Raw genomic sequence first — 23472 nt, 5'->3', positions numbered from 1 at the left:
ACTTCTTTTTTTCTTATCTATGGTTGCTGCAGTCAGTAACTGTTTAGCATTGGATTGCTTGTTATTTCATGTCTAGAGAGTAGTAATATGTGTCGAAACTGATTTTACGCCTTTGCATTTTGGACTTCCCCTAATTTTTTAGACGATGTACGCAGCTATTAAGTTAGTTAATAACCATTTGCTTCTTTACAATTTCCAATGCGACCATAGTTAAATATATATTGTGTGTTCAAGCGTGAATAGTTTCAACACCCGTGTTTATACTTAATGAAACGAAACCCTTTGGATTACTTATTCAGTTGTAATGGAGGTACTTAGATTTTCTTCTGCTCATGTTCACTTGTAAGTATTAATGAATATTTTAAAACATATTGTTATATACATTTATATTTTTGTTGATTTGCATTTGATGAGGCTCCAATTGTAACTGTTTTTGGGTTTATCGAATTAATTTAAAGTTATCCTACATACCTATGTGCGCGGTGTACTATTTGTTGTAACCAACTGAAACTGATTAATTACGCAAAAGAAGTAAGATTTATATTTGAGAAGCAATCACAGAAAAGTTATTTTGAAATACTTGGATGTACATACATTATGGTTCAAAAAGAAAAAAAAAATCAATTGTTTAATTCATTAGAAATATGGTAATGCAAATATTTTCTAGTACTGTAATATGCTTCACAAAAAATGTGCCGGTATAATTTATCTTTTTTTATTATAATTTATTCATTCATTTAAAAATATTTATACCATTAGAAAATGACCATGTTATCTATTAGTAAGAACATAGTTATGACATTAATTCATCTGCTTATTCATTTTGTTAAATGTGGTTAACAATAAAAAAATTCCTTGACATTAGTTCCAAAATAACATTTCCTTCGTGGATATACTAGTTTAATGTAGGACAGTCAGGAGGAATGAGTCAGTGGTAAAAATGGAACAGCTGCATTTACATGCTGAAATAAAAAGTAATATTATTTCATGTCATCGTTTTAAAAGTGATCAGTTTTTAAATACTATGTTATTAATATGCAATGCACATATGGTGAGAAGACGAGGGGCGTTCACCACGCAGACTGTGCCATTGACATTTTCAAGGGGTTGCTTTTTTTAAGGTGGGGGGCGCTTTATATCATTTTATGGGTGCACCATCACTCTTATGGTGTGTGGGGGGGGGACTCTCGTATATATGAAATGGAATAATCATGTAATAGAGTTCAATGTTTTAATAAATAAAATATATAATGCATTTTGCGCACACTCTAAATCAGTAACCTATTTTGATTAAGTATCTATATTTGTGATAAACTAGAAAAGGGCAAGAACAGAAGAATAAACCCGAATGGTTCCAGCAGGGGGACTTTGGTGTCATATTTAAATTCATCAATTTCTCTGTTGGTACTTTTCGGTACACTTTGTTCGTCAAAGAAATTGACTTGACGTGAACGAATTTCGGAACGCAAAGTGTAGGTAAGTCTGTCAAATTTTATTCGAAAATAAAAGCTATCAAGTTTGATACAAAATATGTTTTTAAGTTCTGCATTAAAAATACAATATGTTGGTAATTTTGTCTTGAAAATATTGAGAGAAAAACTGAAGTTTAAGATTGTTTAACAAACAATCCCTCTTTTGAGATAGTACCCCCCTCCCCTCCGCTGACGATTTTGTGATTAGGAATGAAACTACTATATTATTTCATAAATTTTCAAAAATTTATAACTGCGCATATGTTATGCTGTTAACCATGCTATTTGTCATTAGAAATTCAGAAAAAAAATAATCCACGAATGATTCTAAAATTGCTTGTTTCATTAAACTTATAGATGAAAGAATTGAAACTGATATTGTATTCAATAGTATAGTAAAAAATGATATTTTAGAAAAAAATCACGGAAAAAAGATTCCGAAATTCTCGGACACGTTTTTGAAAATTGCTTGGAGAATTCCGAAATACTCGGAAACGTTTTCGAAACTTTCATGAACCACAGCTGCACAGAATACTCAGAAACATTTCTGGAAATAACAGAAAGAGGATTCCGAAACACTCAGACACGTTTCTGGACATTACAGAAAGAGGATTCCGAAATACTCAGACACGTTTCCGGACATTATAGAAAGAGAATTCCGAAATACTCAGAAACGTTTTTGAAAATTTCATGAACCGCAGCTGCACGATATACTCAGAAACGTTTCCGAATTTTTTTTACAGTGCATTTTAATGACTAAAGTATAAAGAAATGTTATTATTGTTGTCCTCGATCCCTTCTATTTTAAATCAAAGAAATTCTGTAATCAGAACAAGGTAATACATTTAAAAACCTTGGTGTCGGACGTAATGTGGTGTCGGACGTAATTAATTTTTTACGTCCGACACCATAAAATATCAAAAAACTATTTATTTGAATTTCGTTTGGATTGCACATTTTCAATAGTAACTGATGCTCTGATTTGCAGGTAAAATGTTTTGTAAAATATCCCATCCTATTTTATACAGCACAAACTTTTAGGCAATTTAGTGTCGGACGTAATTTCATCAAAGTGCCTGTTATAAATAAGCTTTTAAAGACAAAAATATTTTGTTTAGGTCTCATTTTTTGAGCTACATTTGTTCTAAAGTGCTGTGGCAGGAATCTGAATCAGTTACAATTCGAAAAATATTGAAACTATAGTTTGAAATACCAATTCCAACAAGGTATTAAAAAATCCATCATAGCAGCATGTCCAAAATACCTTTCTTTCAAAGGCTTGTAACTCTTATAAACATAAACTTTTGTGGTAATTTTATTTATTTTTATGTAATTCAACTCATAAGCTTCAAAATGATACCTAATTTGTGAGAAAAAAAACGATTTTGAAAAATTGGTCATCAGTTCCCCATTTCTGTGGAATTGCCCTCTTAAGGAAACCAAGAGTGCCAAACAAACTGGTAGCTAATATACACTGGTGTGCAAAAATTAAGGACGAGACGGTTTTTTCAATATAACTTTGTACAAAAGCTTTCCAAATCAACACATTTAATACCGTAAGATCCCCAATACGTAAGGACATGTGTAATGTAAGCAACACTTACTAAAAGAGAAATCAGAGGGATAAAAAGAAGCTTTATTGAAAAAGTAGCAAGGAGCGCAATGCGACTGAAGGCCGAAACATCCCTACGATGGGTCCGGTCTTTAGTAGGGGATATGATCTCCCCCGACTGCTAGGCAGGTTTCACAGCGTCTGCCCATGCTGAGAATGAGGGTGTCAATGAGTTGTTGAGGCATTGCTGCAAATTCGTCTTGCAGCGCCAATCGAAGCTCCCGAATCGTTACTGGTGGTAAGTTACGAGCTGCCAAGCGTCTGCCTAGAAAATCCCATACATGCTCGATGGGATTGAGATCCAGAGATCGTGCCGGCCAATCCATACGTTCAATATCCTCACTCTCTAAGAGCTATTCGGCAGCTACTGTGCGATGACATGGTGCATTGTCGTCCATGAAAAGGAACTGCGGACCCATAGGCCTCTAAAAAGACGCACATATGGAAGAAGAATCTCGTAACAATAACGGATCCCGTTGACTGAACCTGCGTCGAAGATGTGAAGGTCTGTACGACTACCAAGCATGATGCCTCCCCAAACGAGAACACCGCGACCTCCATACCTGTCCCTTTCCATGATGTTCGAGGGATGATTGCGGCTTCCCACTCTCTCCAGATGAGTATGCTACTCAGACTGAATCTGCTCTCATCTGTTAAGAGCACTCGTCCCCATTCATTGTCTCTCCAATTCCGGTGTTCCCCGCACCACAGAGAACGCCTTCTCCGATGGGCAGGCGTTAGAGGTACACACCGTATAGAGCGTCGTGCAAACAGACCACCACCGTGCAGTCTTCTGGCCACGGTAAAACGCGATATCGGTCGTCCAGTCGCCTGTGTCGTGTGTCTAGCGATTTCTCCCGCTGTCTGCCGCCTGTTTCTTCTGGCCTGTAAGACAATATACCGGTCATCTGCGGGTGTGGTTCCTCGTGGACGACCACTACTGAACCCCCGGATAGCTGTTCCTGTAGTTTGAAATTGTCTCCAAAGTCGTGAAACGATGCTGTGAGCAATTCCGAACTCTGCAGCCACACTTGTCACACTGCGAGCTTCCTCAAACTTCCCAATGATTCGACCTCGGGTAAAAGCATCCAGATGTCGTCTAACAGATTGATTATTCGCCATTTCTCGCTGAGGCAGCAACTCGGTGTGATTTTAACTGCTATACGGCGTGCAATCTCTTTGCCAGAAATACTGATCTTACCCCGACAACATGCTTTATACTACTCAGACATTCCCCCATTACGTCTGCCTGCATATTTGCGCATGTGCTACCGTACATCACCTTACTTAATCTTCTGATTGGTCTTTCTGTCCGCTCTGCCTCTTCGTTCAGCTGATATGCTAATTTTCCGACTTCGTCCTTAATTTTTGCCCACCAGTGTAGAATTTGCTCTGACCAGACGAGTGACCAAAGCAATGGTTCTGGTAGAACAAGGCATGGTATTTTCAGTAAGTTACCGCCCTATAGCCAGGGCTAAGGCAGAAATTTCATGAAATACACCGCCAGCTCAGTCATTCCAGCCGATGACTGCATAGGTGGCTAATATATTAGCTACCAGTTTGTTCGACACTCTCTGCTTCCTTAAGAGGTTTTCCACCTCCAGCTCAGTCACTTTCCTATGCCGGGCTGATGAGTGCTAATAAGCAGGAAACTGCATGCCTTGGCTGGAGTGACTGAGCTGGGGGTGTATTTCATGTATTTCTGCCTTAGCAATGGCTATAGGTCGGTGACCATGTATTTCTGACAATACTGTTAATACCCTTAGCACCACTGTTAAAACGTGCCTGTTCTAAAGAAATGAGAGATTCAAAATTTTAATTAAGTAAAAAGGAATTAATTTAAAGTACTAACAATGCTTTTGTTCGTATTTTTAAAAATCTGCATTAATGTTATATATTTTTTTTCTTAGGTTTTGCATAATGACTACATTAAACTTCAGGATCCTCGTCCCTTTTTACCAAGAAGAACCCACTATAGAATCTCTAAAAACATTAATAGAGTCTTGTGGTGTTATTGTTCAGTCGATTCAGAGAACACAAAATGCTCAAGAAGAAAACTGTGCTGCTGGGATTATTTCCGAATACAGTTTGGACATCGTATCTGTCAACGAGTACTGTATTTCAAGTAGCGATAAAGTACAGTTGTACATAGATTTGCGTGAGAAGTGGATGACTGCAAGCAGCAGATTGGTGTCAGGAAAGAGGCCATTGTTACAATTTGCTGAAAATGAATGTTTCCTTAGATGCCGAAAACCTTGTCATAAAAATCTCAGTGTTGCTGAAGTTTCATGTGGTGTTCACCCAAGAGGTGGCGAATTTATTTCTTATGCCAAAATCGCTTCCGAGTGCAAGGGAAACTTTCTTCATGATTGCAGAGAATTGGAAATTATAATCAAACACTCGGTCGATCTATCTGGGAGAAACATGTATAGAAAACTAATGATATCTTATAAGCATATTCGAAACATTATTGTTGATCTTAGTTATGATTGTTTTTATTTGTACCTAGATTTGATCCACCCGCCGTTGTTCATGTTTTTAACTCCATGGAGGTTGCGTCCCAACCCTTTGCGGCCCTTCAACAGGCAATTTAATGATGAAAACTTTGATATTCGTCATATATTTCCCTTTAACGTTACCAAAAATGTGATTGGGAAGTCAAGTGTTTTACGTATCATGTTTCGTATACGGGACTTTGAAGAAGTGTTGACCTGTTTAAGATTTCGCTGCGAAAAATTGCCTGTAAATTTCGTTAAGATGGATGTGACACAAAAAGATCCACCTCAGCCTCCTGAGGTTAGATTGCTTCATTTTGGATGTGAGTACTTGCTGGAAGCTATGGTAAAGCGATCCTTTAATATCCTGGAACAAGCAGACAGTGACTCGTCCTTCAGAAAACTGGAGGAACTCTGCGCTGAAGATCCTAGGTGTCTTGAAAAAGCTCTCAGTGATGTCCTATTCGCAATGGATTCTGGCAAGTTAATTAATTTTTGGAAAACAATCGAAACACAGTTTGTTCATTATAAACGTCAGAGAGGCCCAAGGAGCATCAACGAATACGTTGTACCAGCAAAATGCAGATTAATTAGACGCGTCACCTTTACACCTACACGTACCCTTCTGTGGCCAGCGGAATTGATGTGTGAGAACAGAATTCTCAGAAATTTCGATTCAGAGTATTTTTTGCGTGTTACTTTTAGAGATGACGATATGCTAACAATGAACTTCAGGCGTTATGATTACCGAATGTTTATAGAAACCATCAGTTCTCCGATGAACTCGGGTCTTGAAATTGGCTCAAGAAAGTACCAACTGCTGGCGTGGTCCTCTTCGCAACTCCGTGAACATGGGGTATCCATGTACGCTCGCGATTCCAAAGGTTTTACCGCATCGGACATTCGTAATTGGGTGGAAATTAGCCCCAATACAACTATGAATGTACCAAAATGCTTAGCGAGAATCGGACAATGCTTTTCGCAAACAGAAGAGACGCTGCGTGTTCCTTTGGACGACAAGCATGTTCGAGTTGAGAATGATGTAGAAGGTGGAAGGAATCCTTTCACCTTGCAGCCGTACTGTTTTACTGATGGGGTTGGAAAAATTTCGATGAAGTTAGCTAATAAGGTAAGTTATAAATGAATTTAATGTTATTTTATTTCATTAGAAATTACAGTAAATTGCGTTGTTCTGATTATTTAATAACCAGGGATCGTACGGATCATGGAAGTCCTGAAAAGTCATAGAAAACGAGCGGATGTGTGCATCACATGACTTCCTTTTACTCCAATTTAATGTAATTTCCCCATCATTGGCAATTTTACTGTGATTCAATTGTTTACTCTCGAAATATCACCAACAGTGGCCAAAAAGAAAAAGAGATTTAAAAAAAAAAAATCGCCAAATTTGTGGCGAAGTTGGCGACCAAACTTGGCGAAGTTGGCGACAAAACTTGGCGACCAAAAGACTGGCGATATATCGCCAAGTGTCCGACAAATTATAACACCACTTGAGTTTACATCGAAATTAACAATGATTTCCCCCCAAAAAGGGGCAAAAGACCCCCTTAGAAACTTCCGAATGCAACCAAAGTTAAAGGTGCACAGCTAGGTCCCACCAAAAGTCTACGTACCAAATTTTAACTTTCTAGGACATACCGTTTTTGAGTTGTGCGAGATACATTCACACATACGCACATACACACAAACGCACATATGCACATACATACATACGTACATACAGAGGTCACGAGAAAACTCGTTGTAATTAACTCGGGGATCGTCAAAATGGATATTTCGGGTGTCTGTTCGTTCCTAGGCACATATCCACGTGTGGTCAGGTCGAAAAAGAAAATCAACATTCATTCGGGGTTGAGAAAAATGGAAACTGAGGGCGATTTTTGAGTGAAATTTTTTTCGCGAATACAATACTTCCTTTTTTGTAAAAGGAAGTAAAAATGAAACATATTTGAGACCCGGAAAAATCATGGCAAGTAATATTTTCGTTAAAAGTCATGGAGATTAATTTAAAGTCAAGGAAAAATATCCTGGGCACAAAAGGAACTAACAGTAACTAAAAGAGCAATTATAAATCTTGAGTGATTTAACAGTCGTGCATATAACAGCTTTTAAAACTGGAAAATTGAACGATCCCCAAAACAAATCTGAATTTTGAAATCCCACTGTATCCGTTTCTGTAGCAGCCACCTGCCTTGTTTTCTTTTTACTTCCTTTTACGAAAAAGGAAGTATTGTATTCGCGAAAAAATTTTCACTCAAAAGTCAGCCTTAATTTCCATTTTTCTCACCCCCGAACGAATGTTGAGTTTTTTTTTTTTTTTTTTTCGACCTGACCAGACGTGGATAAGTGCTTAAGAACCTACAGACACCCGAAATATCCATTTTGACGACCCCAGAGTTAATTACAACGAATTTTCTCGTGACGTCTGTGTGTACGTATGTTTGGCGTATGTGTGTATGTATCTCGAATAACTCAAAAACGGTATGTCCTACAACGTTGGAATTTGGTACGTAGATTCCTAGTGGGGCCTAGTTGTGCACCTTCCCTTTCGGTTGCATTCGGATGTTTATAAGGGGGTCTTTTGCCCCTTTTTGGGGGGAAATCATCGTTAATTTCGATGTAAACTCAAGTGGTGTTATAATTTGTCGGACACTTGGCAATATATCGCCAGTCTTTTGGTCGCCAAGTTTTATCGCCAACTTGGCGACAAATTTGGCGGATTTTTTTTTTTTTTTTTTTTTTTTTTTTAATTTGGTTTCAATTTGACCACTGTTGGTGATATTTAGAGAGTAAACAAAAGAATCACATTAAAATAGCCAATAATGGGGAAATGACATTAAATTGGAGTAAAAGGAAGTCATGTGATGCACACATCAGCTCGTTTTTTTTTTTTTTGCAATGTGATTTTGCTGTTTGGACATCACTACTTTTGAATTTACCGTTATTTTCAACAATGGGGTCGACTCCGAAATTAAAAAGTTTTTTTTTTTCTTTTTTTCTGAAAGAGCACGCTTTATTGTATTCGCAAAAAAATTTTCACTCGAAAATCGGCCTTAATTTCCATTTTGCTCGCCACCGAATGAATATTGATTTTTTTTTCACCCCGACCACACGTGGATACATGCCTAAGAATGTATAGACACCTGAAGAATCAATTTTGACGATCCCCGAGTAATTACAACGAGTTTTCTCGTGATGTCCGTATGTACGTATGTATGTGTGTATGTATCTCGCATAACTCAAGAACGGGATGTCCCAGAAAGTTGAAATTTGGCACATAGACTTCAAGTGGGGTCTAGTTATGCACCTTCTCTTTTGGTTGCATTCGGATGTTCCAAAGGGGGTCTTTTACACCTTTTTGGGGTAAAATCATTGTTAATTTCAATGTAAACTCAAGCGGTGCTATAATTTGGCCAACACTTGGCAATATATCGCCAAGCTTTTGGCAATATATCGCCAATTTGGCGGGTTTTTTTAATTTTTTAATCTGGTTTTAATTTGGCCATATTTAGAGAGTTAACCATTGAATCACATTAAAACTGCCAATATTAGGAAAATTTATCTGTCTAGAACGTTTTCTTCGCTTCGGTTCGCAACAGACTTGGAATGAAAGTATAAAAAGTGTTTTTTTTGCTCACTCCGAGGCACTATTATCTTTAAATTGGAGTAAAAGGAAGTCATGTGATGCACACATTAGCTCGTTTTTAAATAATTTAACAAAGGAAAAAAAAAAATCGACATTTTATAATAAATTTTAATTTAAACATACGTTATTGTTAGTGGTGCAACGAAAACCATATTTTTCCGAATATCGAATTTTTGACTAAAATTTGAATTATACGCCGATTGAAAATAGAAAATATTAATGTATTTTTGAGAAATGTAAATGCATTTTCAGTTAACATTGTAAATTTATCTACATTAAGTATAACTAGTGTTTGCCCAGTGGTCGAAATTCGACCATATTCATAAATGAATATTTGAGAACACTTGTATGAAATTAACCGTTTCCTACATTTCTATTTCTACTCGTACTCATGTTTACTGCATATCTGGAAACATGAAATTTTTATATGTACACACAATACCAAACTGTAATAATTTATTCCACTTTTGCTTTTTGTCTGTTCAGCTCAAAATAAATGGATGCAAGTGGATATTTCTATAATGGGATCGTTTCCATAATTTTAAAAGTATTTTTTCTGAAAGAGCATGCTTAAAATCATAGGTTTTAACCATTTTTAAAATAATTTGAAAAAAATTAATATTTTTTAACATTTATTTTAATTTTTGAGCAGACTCAATTTCATTTTTTATGCTTTTGCACATGACATCACAAATGATGAAATGAAATTCACTGATGCCATTTGCGCAGAGCGCATTCTTTAATTCTCATCTTTACTCATATGTACTGGCAACGATATAGTTGATAGCAAGCGTATAGCGCAATATTGATATCACTTCTGAGTTATCATAAGCTGCAAAACGCGGTAGACAGCAAGCGTCAGCATTCAGCGCGGCAGTGTTTTTAACCGCCAAAGTTCATCACTTGTGACGTCATAAAGACCACGCCTTGTTTGAAAAATCGGGCATTTAAAAAAAATTAATTAAAAATTAAACGTTTTGAAAATAAAAGATTTTCCTCGCTACATGCTTTTTTTTTTTTTTGCTCATTCTGTCAACTTTAGTAACTAAAAGTAGTAATTTTGACTATTATTTTCTGTAGTAGCGCACACACACAAATTCTCAAAGAACTGCAAATCGATGACCTATTGTTTTTGTTCAGTTTTGCTAGAGCCGCTATATATACAGACCGACGCATCTGCTTAATAAGTTCAACCCTTTTGGATCGGATTTTTCATTGTTGCGCTGCTTGGGTTACCACAGCATAGTTTCGGGTTTTGCCAAATTTGCCGAAAATAATATTTTGTTTAATAAACAATTCACGTGCCGCTATTAATCGATCGCAGTGAACAACCACCAAACGCGATAATTCGCCAGAAAAGGCAAATACAAACACGCGATCCGATTGAATATAGCGGCCTTAAGTTTTCAGCATAAACAGGAACATCTGTGTTTGTAAAAGTTTATATAGAAGTTTTTCCATTGCTCGCGTCAGCATTGTCATCTACCAGGGGCGGCAAATAGGAGGGTCGAGAGGGGGCGGTCGCACCCCCAAATTTTTTGAGCAGAATGATAAAAAATGGGTAAATTCAACTTTTGTAAATCGCAAACCAATTCATCATTTTCAAAAATCTCTCTAGTTTTCAGTAATAGTTGATGAAACTCGACACATTTCCAGGCACGAGCAAGTGTTTTCCGTTATTTCAAAGATGTCTTATGTAGGGTGTTTTTTATATAAAAGGAATGAAAATTTTGTCAAAAATTTTAATTCATTTTTTAATAAGTTATCATAGATTTAAAACACTATTTTTGTTTAATATTAGACCCGTTTTATGACCACCTCCTGTTAACCAGTATGTGTTTTTGTACCATACGAGGAAACTCATATTTAAGAAACTCGACCCCCCAAAAGAAGTGCTGAAATGCCGCCCCTGTCATCTACTATACCGTGAAATGGTTAAATACATTCCTTTTCTTCATGCATCAAATATGACGCCGTACTTTTCTCTGACATTTTCTGGAAAACCCTGGATCCTAAAGTCTTTGTTGATTCATAAAGCACTCTAAGCTGGTAATCTTGCTCTGCTGAGTTTATCCAGTATTTATGGCCTACCCTTTTTCAGGGATCAGTTCGTAAATTTTCGGGTACCGGAAGGCCAATAAAAGATAATTGAATGATGAGTCCTGACTAGCTTTATGTAAAAGGGAAATTTATTATCTTGAAAAGCAGTACCGTAAACTAGTGATGGGCATAATCGAGTTCTCATAATCAAATCACTCGATTATTTAAGATCACTCGAGCACTCGGTTTTCACCAGTTCTCGATTATCACATCTCGAGTTCTCGATTATCACATCTCGGTATCTCGATTATCACACCTCGAGTTTTCAATTATCACATCTCGGTATCTCGATTATCACACCTCGAATTTTCAATTATCACATCTCGCATTCTCGATTATCACATCTCGAGTTCTCGATTGACACAGCTCGGTATCTCGATTATCACACCTCGAGTTTTCAATTATCACATCTCGCATTATCGATTATCACATATCGAGTTCTCGATTGACACAGCTCGAGTTCTCGAACGATAGACTGCTCGAGTTCTCGATTACCACTTTCCGAGTACTCGAGCAATGGAACTGCTCGAGAGTTTTCGATTATCACTTTCCGAGTACTCGAGCAATGGGACTGCTCCAGAGTTTTCGATTATCACTTTCCGAGTACTCGAGCAATGGGACTGCTCGAGAGTTTTCGATTATCACTTTCCGAGTACTCGAGCAATGGACCGAGTTCTCGAAATGTTGATTTCTCGAGCGCTCGATTCGAAAGGTCTCGATTGCCCATCGCTCGAGTTCTGGATTTCAAAAGATCTCGATTATCAATCACTCGATTTCTCGATTTCAAAAGATCTCGATTATCAATCACTCGATTATCAGAAGTACTCAATTCTCGAGATCTCGATTATCAAAGGATTTCCATTATGCCTATCACAACAGTAAACGCGGGCTACTTTGATCCAGGTATTGGAACTTTTCTCAATAATTTTCTAACTATTCATATTTCCAAGTTGTGGGAACTTGTTTTACACATCTAGAGATCTCTTAATTTAATTTTTGTATAGTGATCAGTTTATTTCTAAGTATTTTTACCCTTTATTATTTTTTTTAAATTTGGCCCAATGTTACCCTTGCGTTTGGGTTACTTTGGCCGAAAGTGGTTTTCCCTATTTAAAATCATTGTAGAGCTAACTAGAGACAATAAAATAATAGTTTAAAAAACTAAAAAAACACGCTTTCGTAGCAAAGTGAACTAAAAAGTGAAAAATAATCTTTGGATGATAGTAGTTGACCAATCACTTAATTTTAATGTAATACAAAAAAGCGTGGGGTGCTGTCTATTTACATTTTTGCTTGGACAACAAATGGAAGAAATTCAAGACAACTTCCCGCGAAGCCCCCCACGCTTTTTTCTGCTTTTATTTTTCTGCTTTTTAGTCTTATGTTGGAGAATTATCAAGCGACGAAATTATTTATAAAACGAGTGCGAGGTAATATCATAAAGTTAAGACAAGGGCACCCCGATGGGAAGCTACTGTGAGTCATCGATGTATGTTTGCAGAAATCATATTTATATTACTTTGAAAATTTGAGATGCATTTGAATAAAAGTTTTGTTCAACAATGGTCTGATCAGCAATGAATTTCCAATTGAAGGCTCACCTAAATTTTGGCATGAAATTAGTTAAAAACAATTATATTTCATGTTCTAATTACCTTGGAACATTGGAACAAATTTTGTCTGATGCAGAAAAATTAAAGGTTTTTGTAGATGTTTTTAAATAATTTTTGCGAGCATTTTTTGATGTATTTTTTTAAATTTTTCCTTTTTCACATTGTTGGATTTATGCCAAAATATTGATTAAAATTGGAGGAAACTAACAATTAAAAGGGTTAATTAATTAATTTGATTATAGAATATTGCATTGTCATCGGGTCTGAGATCGCGTGCCAAATTTCAAAAGAATCCGATCGCAGGAAGTGGGCGAAATTTGAGCTGCAAGATTCCATTACAAGATACATACATACATACATACATACATACATACAGGTGAAGCTAATAAAAGCGTTTTAAAAAAAAAGGCGTGTGCTCATAGGGAAAACTATTTATTTGAATAATAAATAAATTTTACATTACCATTCGTGAATTAAAAGATCCTAAATTTTCGGTCACTTTCAAAACTGTTTTTCGCGTTCCATGCTATTCGCCATTTCTCCTCTCGAATAAACTTTTGAACCTGAATGAATCTTTGGAAACCTGAGTTCATTCCATTCTACAATAATAAAATTCCGTAAATCTCAGAAGAAATTTAACAATATCTGTAAAAAGTAGATGCAACTGGGTAAACCTTTTTTTAAACCTCCTGCAACTTTGTTTTCATCTTCATCTTCCATAATGGAAGCCATGTAACTGACCCTTGATGAATTGAGTATGCAATCTCTCTCTTTATCCGTTGCCGAGCATTCCAGGTTTTTTCTTGCGTTTTTCCAGTTTAGAGTCTTAATTTTAGCTATTCTTTACTTTTCTAAATCTCCCTGACGGATTTTTTAGGCTGGGCCAAAGTAGGTCATAATATTTAGGCTAAGGGATATGTTATCATTGTCAAATGTTTAACATAAAACCTTAACAGAAATACGAAATACAACTATACTACGGCATTGAGTATTGAAATTTCTCATAAATAGGTACTTAAAAAACTCTTAGCTGATGTGGAGCTGCTTCTACATGGAGAAGTTTAAGAGGTTATGAAGGCACATGTTAGCAGAAAGAACGCACAACCACTAGTTTTGCTTCTTGCACAGAGCTATAGAACTGCTTGGTATACATAATGGAGTGCCTGGGGATGCTCTCTAGTAGAATCTGTTAAAATATGTTAAAAAAATTGCGTCCTGAAGGTTGACAGAGGACGTTGTATATTTTTCTCCATTTGGGCCAAAGAAAGACCCTAGGGCTAAAGTAGCCCGCATTTACGGTACCGAAACGGTGTTCGTGCGCCAAATTGCCCCTACCCTGTAATATATCCACACTGCCCAACTTCTCACATTGCCAAATTAAGCATTTTCTTCAAAGAGTTCTTTATTTAACGAAAAATAAACAAATAGCTGCACATTTATTTATTTTAAAAAAATTATTGTGATTTGAACGTTTTACAATAAAGAGGCATAGAAATGCTAAAAATATTTTTCTATTTCAAGGTTAGAAAGACTCTTCGCCACGACAAAGATTGCAGTGCCTTTCAGATCCGTTACAGTGGATTTAAAGGAATGCTAGTGATAGACCCCACCCTTGAGGATGCTGATATTGTGTTTCGTCGAAGCATGGAAAAGTTTTGTTCGCGCGGAGACGGGCACACGAAACTAGAAATTGCCAAACCAAGTAGCCCAAGTAATGTTTTAGTATATCATTTAAGATTAAACGACTTAAAATTTAAGTCGATTTTCACGCAAGATTTCCGATTTTTTAAATCGTTTTTTTAAGTCGTAATTTTTAAGACTAATGACTTTTGCCTTCGTTGCTAGAAAAAAACTCAGAAACCACAGAAAAGTTGCACAGATAACAACAAACTATTATTTTTTTCTCGCTTTTTCAGTGTGACCGAGTTTAACTTTTAAGTTAACAGTTATTATTTTTCTTAATTTTTTGTTATTGGATAATTATAATGTACTATGTTGTAAAAAACCTTCAATTTTTTTTAATGTACAGAAAAAAAAAACATTTCAAGGGATTTATTTTAAGGAGCCATTATTATGCTATTAACTAAGCGTTTTTGATCCACGGATTTTTACTGAGTCAAAATCTACATCAAATTGTAAGTTGATCTATGTAACCCATTGTTCTGTTTAATATTACAAGTCGAAAACGATTCTCTGGAAACTTCTGAAACAAACAACCATCTCAATTTGTCGCCAGATGGTCAGAAGTTGGTTTCTAAAAGACGGAAATTTAGTATTGATAAAATAAGCACATATTAATGATGACGACAATTCTTGTTTTGTATTTTTTCTTCCTTTCTTGTGCTTTTTCCTCGTTATGCGGGGTAAAAAATCAAATAAATTTAAATGTGATCTGAATAGTGTATTTATGTAAAAAAAACTAATCATTTAAAAACAGTAAGAGACATTTCAGGAACTATACTATTTTGCTTAATAGTTCCAAAAATTTACTATGCCTTCAGAGTAATCATGGGTTACATTGTAAAAGCAATATTTTCTTTCTTCTTTACGTGCCTCTGCCTATACAGTAGTGAGTCTTTGTAGGGGAGAGGGGGGCACCTTTGAACACTAAATATTATCTTTAAAAAAATGTTATGTTTTTAATGTATATGGCAGCACATTACTATTGTTTCACTGCAGCAAAGTAAGCCAAGTTTGGTCATTTTGCATGCATACTATTGTCTGAGCAAGGTATGTGTTTTTTTCTCTCTGAAATCTACTTTTCAAAATAAAGTTGTAAGGTTTTTGTTAAAAAACCTGTAATTCTATAATTCTAAATGATTTTACAATATTTAAAGATAAGTTTTAGCTTTAACTTTTAGGTTTTGTTTTGTTATTATTCTTAAGCCTACTTGAGTAAATTGTTCTAATTCCTAATTCCATACAATGGGGTACCTTTGAACAGAAAAGTTGGGGCACCTTTGAACAAATGAAACTTAGAAGAAAGGAGTTATAAATGCACCTAAATATTACTATTTTATTTTGGATTTAAAAGAAAATTATGAAAATGTAGACATTCAAATTACTGAATAGTCTGTTAATATTAAAGTTCTACTGATATATAAACACTACTTTTAATTACTACTCTTGTTTTTTTATTTTGCACATTGCCATTATTCCTATTAGAGAAAAATGTCTTTTATAAAAAAAAAAATCCAATTTTGAAGATATTATTTTGGATACAGATGAAGAGGAAAAAGCTCTTGTTGTAGAAGATTTACATGTCAACGATTTCATTATACTTCAATTCCAAGCTAAACGAACCGTTCTTCATTACGTTGGTCAAATTAACAGCAATTTCAAGACGAAACTGAATTTAATGTTAGGTTTCTTCGCAAAAAGGAAAGCAATAAATTTTACTTTCCCGAAGCATCAAGCACCAGCACAGTAGATTTCCAAGATATAGTAAAAAATGGCCACAACGACAGATTTCTGGAGGGACCTTACGTGCTAATTTTGATTCATATAAAATTAATTAAATGCTTATAAATTTTTAATTTTAGTTAAATAAAATGCTCTAATTTTATTCTTATTATTTTGTAATTCTTAAAGGTATGTGATTTTTGATAAAATCACTCTATTATTACAATTTGATTTTGTTTGTTCAAAGGTGCCCCATGCTTGTTCAAAGGTGCCCCTACATGGGGCACGTTTGAACAGAAATACTTACAAATTTTAAAGCTTTGTATCATATTTAATTTATCAGTAAAAATTTTGCTATTGATTTATATGATAAAGAAATGCATTCTTTTTTATCATAAAATATTTAAGCATTAATAATTATAATCTGAGTAAGAAATATGTTGATTTTTCAAAAAATTGTTCAAAGGTGCCCCCCTCCCCCCTACTTAGTGACATTTTATGAATTCTTTCTGCTAAAAGTGGAAATCAATCATTCCCACACTTTTTGGGTTTTTGGCATTGTTGGCAGTTTGGTTGTTAGTCATTTTTTCCTGAAATGTCTCTTACTGTTTTTTAATATTTGTTGTTTTTTTTACATAAATACACTATTCAGATCACATTTAAATTTTTTGATTTTTTACCCCATATAACGAGGAAAAAAGCACAATAATACATCTTTTTTTTTTTATTTCACAGTACGACTTCGCTTAAACAGGCCGTTGATAGCCATTCTTAATGATCTGGAAGTGCCACATGGAGTTTTCTTACGGATGCAGGAAGAAATGCTGAAAACTTTGACTGACATGTTAATCGACGAAGAAGTCGCTAGGAATTATTTGAATGCGCGAACACCTTTTAGCGACCTGAAATTTAATGAGCTATCTCAGTCTGGAGTTGGTTTGACTGCGGAGCCATTTTTCAGAACTCTTTTGCTGGCACTTCATAGATATTACATTGGTAAGTTTGTTCTCGTAAAAGGTTTCCCAAAATTTGAATGAAATGAAATGCTATTTTTCAACTGCACTGTTAAAGCAGTTTACTTAGAATTGAGTCAAAATCGCCTATTTTTGAGAACTACACTGACTCAAAATGGCTCCGAGACAATTTGGTTTAGAATTGAAAAGTAAGAGTTCTTACATTTGCAATATACCCTCTTCTCAAAAACGATTCACAATGTTCTCATTTTTGAATCTTTCTGAAGAATATGGAGTTCTCACCGGTTAAAGTCAGCCTGGTAATTTGGTAGGTTTACTGCAATTTATTAGAACCATCTAAAGCTACAAGAAAGCTCCTGAAGCATCAGTGTAACCATGGCCAAAGCAGTGAGGCAAAATTGCAAGTAAGAACCAAGCATCTTTCTGGCCTGCAATTCTTGTCTTGCAAAGTTGCAGTTATCCGGAGACTTATTAGCTACCATTAAGAGCTTTGTCAACTTGGATGGGCCATAATCAAGCTAGAGACGATACAATTAATAAATACAGTAAACTCCCGATTATCGGCGGTCGGATTATCCGAGGCTCGTCTTATCCGCGGGTCTTTTCACAATTTATTTTATTAATTTTTTAACTGTCATTAAATATTTTTTAAATTTATAATTGTGTTACTGTTCGTTTTCAGCTTTAAATGCGTATATTTTTTTTTACAATCAATGTTAGTAGATGCAATGTTTTTAGCTATAACTTAAATGTGTGTTTGAGGTTTATTCATGTTTTTTAGCTATTGTATACGGTAGTATTGTTTTTTACCCATTGTTCAGATTATCCACGGTTTTCGCTTATCCGCGGTTACCGTGCCATCGTATTCTGCGAATAATCGGGAGTTTATTGTACACTCATTTAATCTTTAAACTGGTAACTAAAGATGTTTTTCACACCAGTAAGGAGTCTGCATTTGTGCAACTTGAAGCAATTCAGAAAATCTTTTTTCAATGATACTTCGTTTTACGGGAAAATAGGTGAAATTCTGTGAAATTCCGCAACGTTCCGTGGAAATAACTAGTAACGTTTCGGACTTTCTTCGTATGCTTTTTCGCATTCGTATGTAGAAAGAAGAAATTCAACTCCCTCTTTCCTTTCTGCGCATGCGTTATTTTTGAGATGATCTGCTTACTTTAATTTAAATTTGACGTTTGCTTATTTCCAAGTCAAAACTGCTTGAAAAAATATGATAAGATAAATGTTTTCATTTCTAAGCAGATGATTTTTAAGACTGTGTGGCTTTTTTCTCGCTAAGTATGGGAATGTGGGACGAAGTGTACCAGTTAAGATAGCTTAGCTTTCCCAAAATGAACAAATTGGTAATTTTTCTTTTTTTGAAAATTGCCATACATACATAGATAAAAAACAATGTATTTTATAACAAAATTTTAATTGAAACGTTCTTTTTAGAGGTGCACCGAATACCATAGTTTTCCAAATGCCGAATATTTGGTTAAAATTCGAAACAAATATTCGACCGACTATCAAACATTTGTAAATTTTTTGACTGTTATATATGAATTATACGCCAGTTGAAAAAAGAAAATATTAATCTCTTTTTGGGAACGTAAATGCATTTTCACTTAACATTGTAAATTTATCTACATTAAGCATAATTATCAATTTTAAACAAAACTTTCCAACTTCAAAAACAAATTAATATTATAAATTGTTTTTTTTGGTTTATGTTTATCTGCAATTTTGCAAAAATAAATAATTACATTCTTTCTTGATTAATGATTTGATAACTGATAAACGTGACAACATGGTATGTCATAAGTAAAGTACCTTGTGTTTACCTTACATACAAATGCTTAAAATATTGTTGTCATACACCCAAGTTGCTTAAAATATCATTGTTGTCAAATACCCAAGTACTCGACGTTAAACCGCGGATATCACAAATTTGCCATTGAAACTGCGCTTGCGTGCGGACTTTGCTGATTTCAAAAATCGTGCTTTAAATTCATGTTTTGTTAATTGTTTTAATGCAATTTCAAAAACGTGCTTCATAAACTTGCAAGAATATCTAAGTTTAAATTAATAACCAATTGCGATTCAGTAATGGAATGTTTTGAACCAAAATGTATCATAAACACGAAACACAGAATTTTAAAACTGAAAATCTATGCGAATGCGCAGTTGAAATGGCTAATTTCTAATATCCGCGATTTAACGTCTATTACCGATGCCGCACAGTGTGGCATAGTGGGCAAAAATCCACCGAACTCGCGGGTTTTGAGCTAGGATCTTCTATTATGGCTCAAAATGCGGCAAAATTCTTCGACTATTTCGTAGTGGTGCTACAATTTTGAATTTCTTAACCCCCTAAGCCCCGCAGAGCTCAGAATGGACCCAAGTCGCGATTTTGAAAACTAAAAAGTATGACCATATTTTTTTCCTGATATGTGGCTCAATGCTTAGTAAAAATCGAGGAATCGGATGATAAAACACAACTTTTGATCGCTGCCGGGTGTTTATAAATGCTTTTTCCCACCGTATAAATCATTAAAAACATTATTTTTCAGGTTTTTCCGTTGAAAAAATAGGTTTTAACGGTCTTCACACATGTCCCGCGCAAGAACAAATATATTTTAATTCCAATCTACAAGTTTTCAATCATTTTCCAAAATTCAAAAGGCAAAAACCTCCCTAAAACACCGAAAAATTGCCCAAAGTCCGAATTTCAGCTCGAGATCCTACCATTGTCCACGGGAATGAATCCGTGCAACAGCGGCAAACAGCTTATTTTATATGTATACATTTATATGTATACATTTTGAGAATAAATCGTCTGCGTTCGAATAAAGACCTTTACATTTAAAATTTCCGAATTATTTTGATGTTTTTAAGAAAATTTAATATATTAAAGTAACATTTGAGCAAATGTGTAGACGCAAAATTAGTATGTTTGTCTGTTTCCTCGGAATAATCGTAATATTTGAATTGTAACTCTATGTTCATTCTTTTACGTAAGTGTTTTTGTTGGAATTCTTACTTAAAATGTAAAAACACATGTTAAAATTTTAATGTGTTTTAAACTAAACAATTAATGCTCAGATGAACCCTTTTAGCCCAGTTTTGTTCCTAACAACATCATTTATAGGTTATAATACAGCTAAATTTAAGGTAGGGATGAAAGGATTAATGAACTTATATGATTTTACTTCACTCTATTTAATTTAAAAAACAAATATTCACAAATATATATCCATTAGCTTTCACTTTCTGTATGAAAAACAGTAAAGACATGTTATTTTAACTTTATTATAAAGTTTTATTGAATTTATATTAAAATTTATGTTGTTTTGTTGGTCTTACACACAGAAACTAATTTTAAAAAAATGTAATTTACATAATTTGTTTAAATACTTATTTATGTAACAGAGGACAAAGTTTTCTATTTTGTATACTTATGTAAAAGAGTGAACATACCTGTTACAATTCGAATATTACGATTAATCCAAGGAAATAGACAAACATACTAATATTGCGTCTACACATTTGCTCAACTGTTACTTTAATACATTAAATTTTCTTAAAAACATCAAAAGCATTCGGAAAATTTAAATGTAAAGGTCTTTATTCGAACGCAGACGATTTATTCTCAAAATGTATACATATAAATGTATACATATAAAATAAGCTGTTTGCCGCTATTGCACAGATGTATTTCCGTGGACAATGGTAGAATCTCGAGCTGAAATTCGGACTTTGAGCAATTTTTCGGTGTTTTAGGGAGGTTTTTGCCTTTTGAACTTTGGAAAATGATTGAAAACTTGTAGATTAGAATTAAAATATATATTTGTTCTTGCGCGGGAGATGTGTGAAGACCGTTAAAACCCATTTTTTCAACGGAAAAACCTGAAAAATAATGTTTTTAATGACTTATACGGTGGAAAAAAGCATTTCTAAACACCCGGCAGCGATAAAAAGTTGTGTTTTATCATCCAATTCCTCGATTTATACTAAGCATTGAGCCACATATCAGGGAAAAAATATGGTCATACTTTTTAGTTTTCAAATTCGCGACTTGGGTCCATTCTGTGCTCTGCGGGGCTTAGGGGGTTAAGAAATTCAAAATTGTAGCACCACTACGAAATAGTCGAATAACTTTGCCGCATTTTGAGCCATAATAGAAAATCCTAGCTCAAAAACTGCGAGTTCGGTGGATTTTTGCCCACTATGCCACACTGTGTGCCGTCGCAACACAAAACCCAATTGCTGAAATGTGACGTCACTCAATCTAAGCTACAGGATTATGTTGGAGCTTAATATTGGCACGTTTTGATTGAACTTTTCATGTTGAGAAATAAGTTGATTTTATTGAATTGAAAAAAAAAAAGATAAATGATTGAAAATGCAGTACTTTTTTTTAAAATTTCTAATGGCAAGATTTTATGACAACTACAGATACAAAAGTACAACTGGGTTAAGGATATAAACAAGTGGACAAAGATACAAAAAAAAAATAAAATAACAAAAAAGCATCTGTAGCAAAAGTCTATGTATCCAAGAGGCCCCTGACCTCCCAGTATCGGTCCGCAAGACAGCATTTGGAAAGAGCGGGGCAAATGACGAGATGGTCTGGATCACAGATCACAGAGACTGCAAGAAAATACTTTAAAGTTTTCTATACATATTAATATATGGATATTCATAATTATTTTTCGAGAGAGTTATTTCAACTTATTTTTTTTCTAATAAGTAAGGTTTTACTCATGTCTGAAAGTTTTAGAAAAGCGCAATTTGTACTAGATTTTTGGATCTAAGTTTCTTTGACTCGCTACTAATTGTTTGGTAATATCGAATTTAGGTTGTCGACTCTATGCATTAACACTAAACCTAATGATACAATGCGCCTCTTTCAACTAACTAACAATTGTTTGGCGCAGCATAGCCTATTAAGACAACCCAATCGAACCAACCAACCATTACAGTAAAAATGGCAGATTTCCGATAACATTCTCTGTTGGCGCAGTTTAAAACTTAATCAAGTAAGTTTCTTGGAAATCGTTGAAATGTGAATTTTTTTTCTTTTTTACAAATCAAACCTTCAAAAGCCTTTCAGAGTCAAAAAAAAAAAAAAAAAAAAAAAATGTCAAGGCGCAGTTAAAATTTTGTCAAAACCAAAATTGTCGTCGAAAGCCAAGAAAATGTTCGCGAACATGAAATTGCGCCAAAAATCTCCATCTCAAAGTTTTCCAAAATGAGTATCGCAAATTTGGTGGTTTTAAAATTATACCAAAAACGCGCTCAATAATGCACATTTAAAATTTATATTACGGCTTCATTCATTTAGTTGACCCATTATTTTACATAAATAAATGTTTTAACATTGTTTTTTGGCATTTAAAATCATGCCGAAAACCGTGCTTTAAATTACTAGCGGAAGTTCAGCAAATTTAAAATCATGCCTAAATATTTTATTTGCAAAAATGCTTGGTTAAAATCAAAGGGAAACTTGAGAAAACACACACACACACAAAGAGAGGGAAGGAAAGAAAAATGTATATGCGGATATTCCTAAAACGCCCGTTGCAAGTTTTTGGCGAGATTAATTATCGGCGAGACAATACGTCAGATAAGTAGCAAACTTTTGAAAACCCTGCCATAATCATAGATTATATTTTCGGTTAGATAAAAATTACAGGGATACTTTGATATACATCCCCAAATCGGAAATTTGGCGACTTTTTTTCTCACTCATGGTACAAAATACAAGAAAATACTAAATTTGGCAACAGCAAAAACCTAAAAGCTGAAAAATCCTAAATTGGCAACACAAAAATAAGAAACAGCAACCCTAAAAAGTCCGTAGGGAGTGACATATTTGGCGCGTATTTTTTTTTTTTTTTTTTTTTTTGGGGGGGGGGGTATATCAAAGTTATACCAATTACAGTTTGTTAATACATTACTCTAAATGTTTCAAACATTTCATACTCTTTAAACAGGTAATCCATGAACTTCATTTCATACCGAAAATTTCGGATACGGTTTTTGGAAAATGGTCAAGTTTAGCTAACTTCTTAATTTAACTTTTGAACCAGCTGGTTAAATTTTAAAATAAAGTGCATCTTTTACCAACAAGAAAA

The 23472-nt window shown here is 34.6% G+C and overlaps 1 protein-coding gene across 1 annotated transcript in view; it reads left to right on the top strand.

The window, feature by feature from the left end:
- Positions 1-5841: 5841 nt before the first annotated feature.
- Positions 5842-23472, top strand: part of LOC129221037 (uncharacterized) — a 33515-nt gene continuing 15884 nt past the window's right edge. The window contains 3 exon segments of the mRNA XM_054855473.1: positions 5842-6708; positions 14481-14681; positions 17177-17357. Of these exon segments, the coding sequence (XP_054711448.1) occupies positions 5842-6708; positions 14481-14681; positions 17177-17357 (1249 nt within the window).

Source organism: Uloborus diversus, chromosome 4 (assembly GCF_026930045.1).
Source record: "Uloborus diversus isolate 005 chromosome 4, Udiv.v.3.1, whole genome shotgun sequence".
NCBI lineage: Eukaryota > Metazoa > Arthropoda > Arachnida > Araneae > Uloboridae > Uloborus > Uloborus diversus.
This window is presented reverse-complemented; position numbering and strand designations above follow the sequence as displayed.